The sequence below is a fragment of the Homarus americanus genome, unplaced genomic scaffold, assembly GCF_018991925.1.
Source record: "Homarus americanus isolate GMGI-L3 unplaced genomic scaffold, GMGI_Hamer_2.0 scaffold14467, whole genome shotgun sequence".
Taxonomy (NCBI): Eukaryota; Metazoa; Arthropoda; class Malacostraca; order Decapoda; family Nephropidae; genus Homarus; species Homarus americanus.
The window spans coordinates 6015508-6030410 of NW_024733734.1; the positions used below are offsets into that span (position 1 = coordinate 6015508).

General features: G+C 37.9%; 1 protein-coding gene across 6 annotated transcripts in view; it reads left to right on the top strand.

Annotated features, from left to right (window-relative positions):
- Positions 1 to 14903, top strand: part of LOC121869952 (polyamine-transporting ATPase 13A2-like) — a 193532-nt gene that overhangs the window by 169364 nt on the left and 9265 nt on the right. For all 6 annotated transcript variants that reach the window (XM_042371553.1, XM_042371556.1, XM_042371557.1 and 3 more), the window contains 7 exons: positions 2512 to 2735; positions 3230 to 3381; positions 3695 to 3867; positions 4320 to 4488; positions 4602 to 4875; positions 7127 to 7256; positions 11609 to 11707. In XM_042371553.1, the coding sequence (XP_042227487.1) occupies positions 2512 to 2735; positions 3230 to 3381; positions 3695 to 3867; positions 4320 to 4488; positions 4602 to 4875; positions 7127 to 7256; positions 11609 to 11707 (1221 nt within the window). The remainder of the gene's footprint in view (positions 1 to 2511; positions 2736 to 3229; positions 3382 to 3694; positions 3868 to 4319; positions 4489 to 4601; positions 4876 to 7126; positions 7257 to 11608; positions 11708 to 14903) is intronic.

Sequence of the window (14903 nt, forward strand, 5' to 3'; positions counted from 1 at the left end):
GTACCACGGAAAGTGAAACCAGAAAGTGAAAGTCAAATAGAACATATGGGATTAATCTAATAGAGACTGGCCCTAATTCCCCAACCCACTTTTTCAAGCATAATACTCTACGTTAGTAAAAATTGTATCTTACTTTATGATGGTATGCACAAAAGTCAATTGGCTAATTAAGAGAAATAGCAATAATATTAGTTTTTTAATACTTACATTAGAAAAGTGGGTTTAGCACCAGGATGGGGGGTTGGTTCCAGGCAGAGGTAGATTATTGGCCTCACCTGTATCACTTGTATCAATTTGTAATTACTATCCACCATATAGCTTTGCAGGGCCTCTTTGTCAAACCCCCAAAAAGTCCATATATAGTCCACATCTCACCATCGTTATCACTGACTTGTCGCTGTGGTGGGTGACGGTGAAGAACCTGCAATGTTTTTTGATGACTAGGCGACCAGCGATCCTCCCGCGCCAGCTCACAGATATGAGCAGAGATGCACCGCGTAGTGAAAGTCCGGTTCTGGCGAGGTACAGCATAAAAATGTTTGGGTGAAAACACTAGATTTTAACGTTTAGTAATAAATAATACCTCAGACTAAAGTTAGGATAATATAATTGACATTTCTGGATTCCTTGCAGGTCAGGGAATATTTTGAATGTAAACTTCATATATTTTGCACAAAAGATAAAATATTTGCTTTGTGTAAACTAAATTATTACATTAGATCTAAAATTTGTATGTCTAATGCAAAATCCATGATGTTTATATTCAAAATAATCATCATATTGTAAGAATTCCAGCAATGTAAATTATATTCTGGTCGAGTAATTTGTATGAATTTTATGAGCTAAAACAAACATCTTCAGTTAATAAAAAAATATATTCTTCAGGACACTATCTGTCAATCAAAGTACCCCACCTTGCCTCCCCCTCCTCCTCACACTCACGCCAGCTGGGTCGGTGGTCCCAACCCTCCCCCCCAGCCCCCACCTTCCCTCCCTACCAGAGAAATGTTTGGGTGAAAATACTAGATTTTAACTTTTTGGAATAAATAATACCTCAGACTAAAGTTAGGATAATATAATTGACATTTCTGGATTCCTTGCAGGTCAGGGAATATTTTGAATGTAAACTTCATATATTTTGCACAAAGGAGATAAATATTTGCTTTGTGTAAACCAAATTATTACAGTAGATCTAAAATTTGTATGTCTAATGCAAAATCCATGATGTTTATATTCAAAATGATCATCATATTGAAAGAATTCCAGTAATGTAAATTATATTCTGGCTGGGTAATTTGTATGAATTTTATGAGCTAAAACATATATCTTCATAAAATAAACAAAGAAATATTCTTCAAGGACACTATCTGTCAATCAAAATACTTGCCATAGCTGGGTCGGTCCCTCCCTCCTAACCCCCCCACCTTCCCTCCCTACCAGAGAAGCTTTGGGAGAAAATACTGTCGTATATTTACATTTTTAGTAATAAATACTAACTCAGACTAAAGTTAGGATAATATAATTGACATTTCTGGATTCCTTGCAGGTCAAGGAATATTTTGAATGTAAACTTCATATATTCTGAACAAAGGATAAAATATTTGCTTTGTGTAAATCAAATTATTACATTAGATCTAAAATTTGTATGTCGAATGCAAAATCCATGATGTTTATATTCAAAATGATCATCATATTGTAAGACTTCCAGCAATGTAAATTATATTCTGGCCTGGTAATTTGTATGAATTTTATGAGCTAAATAAAAAAAAATTAAAAAAAATTATACTTCACTGCATATGAGTAGATGCACCGCGGAAAGTGAAAGTCCGGTTGTGGCAAGGTACGCGTAAATGAGAAATCGCGGAAAGTGAAACCGTGTAAAGCGGGGTAATACTGTAATTATTTTAGTAAAATGATCAAGAATAGTGGGACACAATTTATACAATTGGAGAGGAAGGAATGGCGGCGGTAAGGAATTAGGTGACTTACGGTAAGAAAATGATTGTGGCATTTGAAATGCACTTAGAGACGTAATTTTAATACCATAACATCAGTGTTCGCTGTGTTTTTACCCCGTAATTTCCCTCATCTGTCATGCCCTGCCCACTAACAAGGAATTTAAGATCATAGGATAGAGTACCGTAATTGAAAAAATAAAATAAAAAATAAAAGAAATTATAATAGAAAGTTTGTCGTTTCTTTTAATATACTTAAAATCATTAAAACAACAAGTATATAGCAAAAATAAAGATAATCAACAAGCAACTTCTAATTATAACTGTTTCGTAAACATTTACCAATATACTGTACTAAGATTAATCTTTTATATTTCAGACCACATGCCGGTCACCTACTGAAATAAGATTCTAAACCCAAACAGTTAAATGTGTAGTGAACTTGTTAATATGTGTAAAGTATAAACATATAGTTACCCTGCATTTTAATTTTTATATAATCATTCAATAAAAATCCTGAATTATGAAAAATTTTCCCCTAATTAATGTTCCACAGATCAACACTGAGCCAACTGACCTGCAGTACCTGATTCAGGACCTGGTGCTCATGACTATTCCGGCCTTGGTGATGGGCAACACAGGACCACCTTCCTACCTCACCCCAAGCCCACCCTCACGACGTATCCTCAGTTTTCTCCCTTCGGCATCTATCTTCTCCTTTTTGGGTCTTCAGGCACTTGCTTACTGGACCATCCTGGCTTATCTTCGTGCCCAGTCGTGGTCAGTAGATTTCTCTTCTTTTTTTACATATACAGTATAATTTTCGCCACTTATGATCTTACTCGCTGTTTACTCCTGATTGTGAGACTTACTGTATACTGTACAGTATTTGATATTTGTACATAGGTAGTTATTACAGGCATACCTTAAAAAATAATAATTTTATGTTATGTATGGGTATATCACTGTGACATCCTTTTATATTCTGCTTAGGGTTTCCATTAAAACATGGAAGTTAAAAGCAAAGTACTGTAATATTAAAAGAAACAAACATTACAAAGTCATGCACTTTTGATACAGTTATGTTTCTATGTATGATTTGTATGTATGATATTGCCCACATCAAACATTAACAGTTAGACATGTTACTGTATGTAGTTAGTCAATTTTAGTCCAGTATTGTTAACTATTCCCTTATTAGTTCAAATTTATTCTTCTTTCCTTTTAATAATTTTTAATTGTCTGGATTTTCTTTCATCTTGTCATCCATTCAGGTTTGAACCATTCAAGTATGAGGAGTACAGGCAGCTAGCGATTCCCTCCTATGAGAATACATCACTCATTACTATGAGCTTCTACTCTGTCATCATTGGAGCATTTGTCTTTTCTCACTCTGCACCATACAGGAAGCCTATTTACACTAACTGTAAGTTCTGTTTCATACTTGCTATACTGAATTATCATGTTATTATACATTGGAAGACACTTGAAAGAGTTTTAAAAAAACTGACACCAGTTCGAGGCAACTTTTGTTGCATCACCTGCAAAAAAAATATTTATTGATGTCTATGATTTTTTTCCAAGTTGTTTGAAGTTATGAAACACCCCCATATGATATATATGCAACGAGATGAATTTGTCACCAAGTTGAATGTGTGACCTAGGTTTTCTTTGTTTACTGTACTTTTACTGTACAGTAAGTTCTTATTTGTCATTATGCATTTATTTATCATCCACAGACATCTTGATTGTGTATCTGTTGGTGGCAACATCGTTCAGCATCTTCATCACCTTCTGCAGGGAAGCATGGCTCATAAATTTTTTTAACTTCCGACGTTATCCTGAAGCTGGCTTCTGTGGTGTGCTGTTTTTTGCTGCATGTATTAACTGCATTGTCTGCTTCATGTGGGAGGTGTGATATGTTTGACTATATCTCATTACACAGGAATCATGTTTCAAGGTTTCGGCTGGTATTGTAGCTCCAGAATATAGTTTCAGTAAAGTACAAAACTCCACTCAGTATACTATGTTACCTCTTAAATTAGTTAGAAATAAAAACCCTCAAGTAAATTACAGTAGTGATGGAAAGAGAGAATTTACCAGGAAGGGTGAAGAGGATCATCTCTGATACAGGTGTACAGTATATATATTGTCTAAACTTGACCTTAACTGAACTTGGCATTAGTTCTGAAATTATCATATTCACTTGACTAATGTTCCAACTGCTTTAATTCAGGTAAGTGAGGCAGCAGAATCCGCCTCTTAAGTAAAGATGAACGCTATTTATCTTTGACATCTATCTTTGACATTTATCTTTGACATTATCGAGATTTCTTATATGACTAAAACAGATCTGTTTTCCAGAGGTGGTTATTATATGGTGTAATGCAACAGTATGTGCTGCCGTGGTTCCAATCCATTTGTGGGCCACATCCACTCTACACAAAACTAGAGGCTGAAATGAAAGCCAACCAAGAATGGCCACCTCTCACAGAACCCCACCAATCAAGGATCCAGGGATACTCTAGTGAAGGTACAGTATAAAGGATCTCCTGTACAGACACATTACAATATAGTGGGTGCCTTTTGTACAAAAGATACTGAATTTCATATTTTTCCTGACCCATTGGTTTTGTCTTTTCTAAGGGGAACCAATGGTGGAAAAGGAAGAACTGGATATAGGTGATGAACAATATGGAGACGACACCATGCTCATGAGAAAGCTGACCCGCCGACATCAGTTTCAGGCAACTGTGAAGTACTTGCCAGAAAAGTCCCACATTAATTCTAACACCAAAATGGCTGCAGGGAACACCACCATCAACATGAGCTCCATTGACGACCAGCAATGGACACAACATGAAAATGAGCCTTTGATAGATCACCATTCACTATCTCCTCTATACTCTCCACCAGAAAGGTATTGTTATATTTTATTTTCTCTACAGTATATCTTATTTCACTTTTCCACTCTCCCTCCTTCCTCAGCAGTTGAATAATAATCACTAATAAAGGATTATGTAGAAGCAACTCAGAAGACCTTTTGCTTCAATAAAGGCACTTACTGTATTATAAATATGGCCACTACAGATTAAGTGTCTACTTTCTTCCTGCTTAGGAGTCATTCTGACTGATTTATAATACTACTATACTGTAATTAACTCATCTGCTGGCTGACTACATGGGCAAAACTAATTAAACTATTTCCTACATTTATACACAGAAGACTGACTAAACTAAACTGGTGAATATGTGAGGATGACTGTCTAATTGACTATACAGTACTATAAAAATGACTATACAGTACAGGAATACAAGGTACCTTGCTATTTGCAACCCTACTTATTCGCAAATGAAAAATTTCAATACCCTACAATAATATTTCAAACCACGTAGCTCTCATATTCCGCCGCTTCACACGAGTGTGATTTTCCGTGAGTGAGGACCGGAGTGGTTTAGAAATTAATGAAGTTCAATGGGAACGTTCAATGGAGCATGTGTGGGAGACTCACTCTACGCCTGTACCTGTACGTACTTCCAAACCGTGGTGTGAAAAAATATGCCGAGTGTTCTAGAATTCTTCATATGGCAATGGAGTACAGTACTTCAGAGGAACTAGTTTAAAAGTTTACACTCATCTACAAATAATAGACACACACACACACTGTTCTTTTTTTAATTTTTATGTTATTGTACAGATATCCCCAATATACAATCTCTCTAACTGCGATGTATTAAAACTACCCCACTATTTTAAATAAAAAAAATTTGCATGAACAATTGTCATCATCCAACCAATTGAGAATATGGAACGCATCTCTTGGTGCACTTGTATGCTGCATTCTACTGCGCCGCCATGCAGCCACCCGGCGCACTACAGTCCCAAACTTTGTTTCATGGTGATCGCACATGCACCATGATCGTGTAAATCAATGATTATCAGTCAGTATCATGTTGTTTATCATCAAAGTTTTTCTTTTTACATTCCAATGAGATGACATAACTATTGTTCACATTGTACTGTACTCTGTTTTGGTGACTGTGAAGTGGTTTTTGCTATGTTTTTTGTGACTGTAAAGTGCTTTGCCTCTGTTGTTGTCAACATGATGGTAGCACTGTTGGCTGTTAACATCGTTTTTACGTTATCATTGTTCGCTCTGTTTTTGTGACAAGTACTTTCACTCTATTTTTGTAACTGTGAAGTGAGCAGTGTAATGTTGAAAATGTCTGGGAAGGCCAAGGCACCCAGGATTACCATGTGTCTGGAAGTGAAGGTTGGCATTGTAAAGCTGTGTGGGAGTCAGAGTGATGTCTCCACTCCACGCTCAAGAGTCCCCTTAGCCTTGAGAGGGACATGTGATGACAATCAGGCTTGCTCCTAATGATGTGGTGAGGATTTTTAAATTGTGCTGTAGGTATATTATTATTGTAGGAATTTCATTTTCAGTGATATTTGTGGGTGAAGGACTAGCTAGGAACATGTCCCATTGAACCCCAAGTTCTAATGATCCCAACTTAAGATATTTCGACGAGCGATGTGTTTTTCATGAATGTAACCCCCATCATGAATAGAGGGATACGTACCTGTAGTCATTTTACAGAATTATGTGGAGTGTACCTAGGTATATACAGTGATATCTCTGTTAGCCAGAACAGATGGTGCAGAGCACTTCTGGGAATGAGAGATTTCCGGGTAATGAAACAACTCTCTCAAACCCGGAAAAATATCCCTCATCCCCGGAATTTTCCGAGTACCAAAAAATTTTTCTCTGAATTTCTGGAAAATGCACTTGATTTTCAACTTTCAAACCCGGAAAAACTCCCCACCCCTGAAATTTCCCGGGTACCGGGAAAATTTCCTCATAATTTTGTGGAAAATGTACCCCTCGGAAAATTGTTCCCAAAACCGGAATTTTCCAGAAAATTCCAGCTTTGGGAACGATTTTCCGAGAAAATTTAAATTCCGGCTATAAGATTAACTGAGTAACTTCCAACTGCATGAGAATATTTGACTAATCAGGACTACAGTATATGAAAATAATGACTAGGCTACCAACTATATAAGAATATCTGACTTAAATATTGGCTAAACTACTGACAACAAGAATATCTGAGTAAACTAATGACTAATAATATGAGAACAACAATTCCTGTACTGTGTTTGTCAACAGTATGGAGTACCAGGAGCCTTGGGATGCTCTTCAGGGTGGAGGACCAAGCTTCAAGTCTAACCACAGTGTGCGGCATCAGATTATGAAGGGCACCAGTGGGGCTTTCAAGACTTTTAAAGGAAGTGTCAAAGTAAGAGACTTGTTTTACTACCATATATAAGTGTACTGCACTCTGTTAGACACCTGTTTGGAAAATGGTTTCCCATGAGAAGGTACACTACAAGAATGCCTTAAGATTGTTGGTACGCCACAAGGCAAATAATTAGTGTGTTAAGTAGTTACCGTAGAGGATATAAGCTTAGTGGTGTTGTCAAGATAAGGAGAAGTTTGTTGCTGTAGTTCAAGAATAATATAAGAATTTTTTGTTGATGTGCAAAGTATAAGAATGATCCAACAACCCTTAGGATAGGAGGCAAGTGCTGCACAAGACCTATGTTAGAACAAGTAGTATTCAGCATAAGTTACCTTGAAACTTTGGTTTAATTTGACCAATATTAATCTTAAGACATGTGAAAACAATAATGATGATAATATATTATAATTAAATATAAAGATAATCAAGGTACAGTAAATCCTCGATAACTCAGCACATATCAGTACAGTAGATACCCAGTTAGATGCCGAGTTATCCCAAATTCCGACTTATCGAGGCACTTCCCCCCCCCCCTCCCCCTTTCTACAAAAATACAACAATAAAAAATTACTGACCCATATATGTGTACATGTAATTACTAAATGTAAAAAGGTAACACTTACCAGCACTGCAGGTGAAGAATGAAGCATCATAGTAGGTGACACAGAGGCATGGTAGATGATGCAGATGGCCAGATATACCGAGATTTTCCCAGATTATTTTATATACAGTCAACCCTCGCTTTACGCGGTCCCACATTCCGCATTTCCACGTTTACGCGGTACCCTGCCGAAACCGGAATGCTCACATTCCGCGGTGCGTGTACCCCTTTACGCGGAGAGCGGCTGGCGAGCCGCGCCATTTTTGGATCCAAACCTCCCGCCCTCTCCCGCCATCCACCATGTTGTGTAAGCGGTGCGAGTAGGTTGCGCAGTGTGTGTCTTTGTTGCGTTATCAGTGACGTCATATGATGTATCGGACTGTAATTGGGCCATGCATCCTTACCTCCCTCCGCTGCTAGCTGTGATTGGTTTAAAGTAATATGACGTGTCCACCCACGGGAGGGAGGGAGGGAGGAAAGACGACGCTTGACCTAGCAGTGGCAGTTTCATCCCTCCAGGCCACACCGTGTAAGTGTGCATCCATTGTTCTGTAAAATGGCTTCCGCCGGACCACCGCCCCCAGAGAGAAACCTTTCCTGACCTGGACCCAGCCGCCCTAAGCCAAAAAAGACACGACGTTCCTTAAGCTACGAAATTAAGTATAAGATCATACAAGAGTTGGAGAAAGTAACAAGACAGGTTGATCTCGCGCGCCAGCATGGTGTTAATGAGTCTACGATCAGGACAATTAAGAAGGATGCAGCCAAGATAAAGGAGCACATGAACATCACAAAGTCTACAGGTGCTTCTATGATCAAGTATTTCCACAACCAGGTGCTTCTCAAGACGGAAAAATTACTTGTGAGCTACTTGGTGCGTCAGGCGCGACGGAACATGGCGGTGGACACGCGCTCTGTTAAGGAGTACGCACGTGAACTGTATGCTGCAGTGTCACGAAAGATGGGAATTACAGAGCCCAAACCCTTTAATGCTTCCTCTGGGTGGTTACAGAGGTTTAAGAAGAGGAACAAGATCACCAATATCAACATTGGTGGTGAAGAAGCTAGTGCTGACCGTGTTGCGGCTAGGGAATTTCCTCCGTTTTTACGTGAGATTATGGAGGAAGGACAGTACACCGACGACCAGGTGTTTAACATGGACGAATCTGGTCTTTTTTGGAAAAAGCTACCTTCCAAGACCTTCGTTGTGAAGAATGCCAGCAAGATTCGGGGCCGGAAGTTGCAGAAGGAGCGCATCACCGTCCTGTTTACCACCAATGCCTCCGGTACCTGTAAGCTCAAGTTATCGGTGATCCACACAGCACGCAAGCCGCACGCCTACAAGAGCATGGACATGACCAAGCTAAATGTCCACTGGCTGACCGCACGTAAGGCGTGGATGTTCTCTACACTGTCCCTCTCCTGGTTTGATGACTGTTTCGTTCCCGATGTGAAGAAATTCTGTGAGCAACAGAATGTGCCATTCAAGATTTTGTTGCTACTGGACAACAAACCAGGACACTCGCCCTTACTGTTAGATCGTCACCCCAACGTAAAAGTGGTCTTCCTTCCTCCCAACACTATGTCTATATTACAGCCCATGGACCAAGAGTTAATCTGTAATGTAAAAGCTGCATTCTCTACTAAAAAATTCAAGCTCCTGAACGACTACACCAACACCAGGGAAGAGTTGCGTAACCTGAGTGACACCACCACCGATAGCAAGAGCGAAGACGACGAGGATCAACAGTTGGCAGAGCAACAAGTACTTTTAAAACAATTCTGGAGAATATTCAACATCAAGAAAGCTGTGGACTTCTTGGTGGAGGCATGGGATCAGCTGTCTGTAGCAACTGTTCGTCACGCATGGAGACATGTGTTGCAAGGCATTCCGGCCGTTAGGCAGAGTCAATCTGTGACTGGTGAGGTTCAGACTGTTGCAGTAGCAGTGGACCTTGCCAGAGAAGCTGCGCAGAGTGTTACAGCTGCAGGCTTCTCCGAGACCACCAACGACGACATCCTGGAGGTGATAAGGGATCCTGATGTGACTACCGACGAGATGGTAGATGATGATGACGTCAGTGAAGAGGCAGGTGGTGCGTCATCCCAAGAAGAACGCCGCTTATCCCATAGTAATGTTAGGGGTGCCATCGAGTGTATCGAGAAAGTCAAGCTCCTCCTTTCCGACGACCCTGACGCAAACAGGTATGAAATCTTCACTACCCAGCTGTTGCAGACTATGGAGCCCTACATCAAGGTTTATCACGACAACATAAACACCAGCCGTCAGCAAAGCATAAAAGAGTTCTTCGCCCGCAACCCACCACAGCCAGCCCAAGCCAGTGATAGTGACAGAGGTAGAGACAGTGATGATGACTTTGAGGGATTTGTCAGGGAGGCCCTGACAAGTGTGGATGACAGTGATGGTGACTCACCTGAGGGCCAGTAGCCTGCCCTCTGCCTCGGAACCAGCCTCCATTCCCGTACGCCGACCCATCTCTTCTACTAACGCGTTAACTCCAACCTTGTTTTTTTCTAACCTAACCTTCAGTTTATTGACTGTTCCTTTCTATATTATGTATGGGTGAATGCCATCATAAAGTTAAGATGTTATTTTTAGTAAAACGTACGTATTGTGTCGGGAAAAAGTGGAGTTTGGGGGTCGGCCCGGTCTCTATTTCAATTAATCCCATATGTTATGTTGTTCACTTTACGCGGGCCGCCGTGGGTTGAATTAACCGCGTAAAGTGAGGGTTGACTGTATACAGTACCTGTATTGGCATTTCCCCAGTTACATTAATACACTCGAAGACCATATCCATGTGGAGTTATATGAAATTCCGAGTTATCGTGGTTTACTGTATTGGGCTATTTATTCAATCAGATAATAATTATTTATGAACTCTCTACTTTTGGCAAATTTCATGACTCACTAGAAGCTTCTGGAACACCAACAAGCCCATTTAACTCACTCTTAAAGAACTTAACTTCTAAGCTGACTTGTATTTAAAAAAAAAATTTGAGTACTGCATGCATACAATGATGTTTTCTTTATTTTGTTATTTAAGAAGTAAAACAAATGTTCAACTGGTTTTATGTGTGTGTGTAACAAAGTCTACTGGTAGGCCTGGGGTAACATGGATGACCCAGGGCCCTGGAAAACAGAAAATCCTCAAAACTGGTTTGGTTTTGGTCCCAAGGGTCCCAGATATGAGGGTTTCTACCTCTCATAATGCTATAATTGCATTCCTGGAAAATTATGCACTATAAGAAAGAGCTCTACAAGAAATTATTACAACATGGTTTCAATAGATACATTAATGGCAGTACTATTTCTTACCTACAAATGATTTGTGAAGGCTTCATTAAGTATTGGTAGTACTGGCAGCACTACAGGTAATAACGGTTCTGTCTGCAATAAATAAATTAAATATTTTACAATAAAAAGAATAATCTTTAATGATAATTGATATAATAAATGCATACTGTACACTGCCCTCATTTGTTGAGTGTGCAGCTCGGAGAAATGACGAAAGCATTGTGTATTGCATGGAACTTATGAACAGTTCTGTACATACAGTATAACAAAGCAACATTCCAAGAGGTACGTTTATACAGCACAACTTAATCTCTTCAAAGCAGTGATTAATAATTTCTGTAACATTAAAAGAAGCTGATGAAGAAGTTAATGAAATTTTCAACACATTTAGGTGACAATGCTTTCTTATTTTAATTTATTCTTTTGCAGAGGCAGAATGCTGTTGAAGATAGTGCAGCACATCCATATGAGGTGATCAATCTGTGTGACACTCGTACTGACAAAGAAGAAATTTATGCCACTATATCGGTAAGCTTTCTGAACTCACAGAACTGCACTGAATGTGTGCACTAATCTTGCTTTTTATTGCTCCATAATCATTGTCCTCTGTACAACCAAATTTAAGTTTTCCCATTGTTTCTAAAACAAGAGATTTCACCCTGAATTTCATCACTGGCATGTCAGTACAATAATATGGTCATTAAGGAGCTGCACCCTAGTGGCAGGAGTAAGACTTTTGGTCCAACTTTTCCTAAATTTACATTGAAAATTTACGAGTGACATTTGCTGCTCTTTGACTCTTCCAGCAAAATCATGCCAAACACTTTCTCAATTTTAAGGAAGACACCCAAGTATTCTGTCTCAATGGTAAATAAAAGTACCTGAGCCACATAAAATACTGCTTTGCAGCATACAGAACTCAAGAAGTGAAAAGCTATTTGCCCTAATTATTATTATTATTATTATTATTATATATATATATATATATATATATATATATATATATATATATATATATATATATATATATATATATATATATATATATATATATATATATATATATATATATATATATATATATATTTAATAATTAGGGCAAATAGCTTTTCACTTCTTGAGTTCTGTATGCTGCATATATATATATATATATATACAGTTGTACCCCACTTAACGCGGTCAATTGAACCCAGAGGGTCCCGCGTTAAGTGAAATCCACGTTAAGTGAACAACAGAACATATGGGATTAATTCCAATAGAAACCAGCCCGACCCCCAAACTCCACTTTTTGAAGGCACATACCTATGTTGTAATAAAAATAACATCTTAATTTTATGATGGTACATGCACACAATTAATACTTAAGAGAAATAGAGAAATACAGTCGCCAAGTTAATGTCCATTCAAATAATGGACTCAACTCCCTCCCCCTCTCACACTACACTGCCGGCTCTTCCCTCTCAGATAAATTTTTGGGGGAAAACCACTAAATTTTAATAAATAATACCTCAAACTAAAGTTAGGATAATACAATTGACATTGCTGGATTCCTTGTAAGACCAGGAATATTTTGAATATAAATGTCATATGTTTTGCACAAAAGATAACATAGTTAATTTGAGAAAATTTTTTATCTAAAATTTGTATGTATAATGCAAAATATATGATGTTTATATTCAAAATGATCATCAAATTATAAGAATTCCAGCAATGTAAATTATATTCAGACCGGGTAATTTGTATGAATTTTATGAGCTAAAACAAATATCTTCAGTTAATAAAAAAAAATAATAATTCTTCACGGGGTAACAGATGGTCGGTCGGTCCCTCCCTCCCCTCCACCCCCCACCAACCGTCCCAAGGAGATGTGTGGGATAACCACTAAATTTTAATAAATAATACCTCAAACTAAAGTTAGGATAATATAATTGACATTGCTGGATTCCTTGTAAGACCAGGAATATTTTGAATATAAATGTCATATATTTTGCACAAAAGATAACATAGTTACTCTGAGAAAAATTTTTATCTAAAATTTGTATGTCTAATGCAAAATATATGATGTTTATATTCAAAATGATCACCAAATTATAAGAATTCCAGCAATGTAAATTATATTCTGGCCGGGTAATTTGTATGAATTTTATGAGCTAAAACAGGCAGTCAGGCAGGGTGGCGGGTGGGGCAAATCTAAAAATAGCGTCTCGAGCCGGACACTCACCGCGTATATGTGGAAAAAATCCGTGTTAAGTGAAAGTTCAGCTCTGGCGAGGCACACGTATATGATAAAACGCGTTAAGTGAAACCGCGTTAGGCGGGGTAATACTGTGTATATATATATATATATATATATATATATATATATATATATATATATATATATATATATATATATATATATATATATATATATATATATATATATATATATATATATATATATATACACACACACACACACACACACACATATATATATATATACAGTGACCCCTAGTTTAACGAACGCCTCGGTTAACGAACTGCCTTCCATAAGGATCTTCAATTCGGTTAACGAACAAAAATTCGGTTAACGAATTTCTCACGAACCGACCTCAACATGTTTTCGCTTGCACTGGCCGGGCAACCAGCTTTAGTATCAGTCCACCAATACATTAATCGGTTCTAGGGCTTAAATTCCTAACTATTTTAGTAAATATCAAGAAGTTTATACTATTCAATAATTTTAAAAGTTTAATATTAAATTTTTTAGTCATTTTAACAATTATTGAACATAATTGAAGGTAAAGTGACTAGTTTAATGCGCAGCATCCAGCCTCTTAACACAGCAAACAGGCGTTAGTCTCTCTGTTTTCACTGGAGGTAATATCTTGCTTGAGACTCTCTTCAACTAAACGCTTTTTTTCTGTGTTTCCAAGCAAATTATTGGTCATTTTGAAATATATTTTACATATTGACAATATATAATGCAGTACAGTGTTGATTTAAAGAAAATAATCTTGAAATACACCAAGAGAACTAAAATTTTATGGGTGAAATGGTGCCATGGGGTGACTTCTCTTCCACCCCAATGCCTTCTCTTCTTCCTTCTCCTCCACCCCCATTGTAATTCCCATCATCATCATCATCAGGAGCCTTCTACATACACACCTCAAAGTAAGTGAAATTTTCTACCATTTTTGTTGAATTTAGGAAATTTTCGGTGAGCTGGAACCAATTACCCAAAAACCCATTGAAACAATGGTTTCGGTTAACGAACGTTTCGGTTAACGAACGACCTTCTGGAACGGATTGAGTTCGTTAACCGAGGGGTCACTGTATATATATATATATATATATATGCTGATAACCACAAGGAAAGAAGAAAACATGAAGTTCCCAAGCGCTTTCGTGTAATTCACATCTTCAGTTAACCCTCACTTTATGCGGTTAATGTAACCCGGAGGGTACCGCGGAAAGTGAGGAACGCGTAAAGTGAATAGCATAACATATGGGATTAATTGAAATGGAGTCCGGACCGATCCCCAAACTCCACTTTTTGACGACACACAACTATGTTGTAGTAAAAATTTTATCTTAACTTTATGATGGTATGAAAAAACAAGTAATATAGAAGAGGTTAGGTTAGGAAAGATAAAGGTTAACATAGGAAAAATAAAGGTAAGGTTAGAAAACTAAAAATTAGGTGTAACACTTACGGTAGTAGAGGAGATGGGTCGGCATA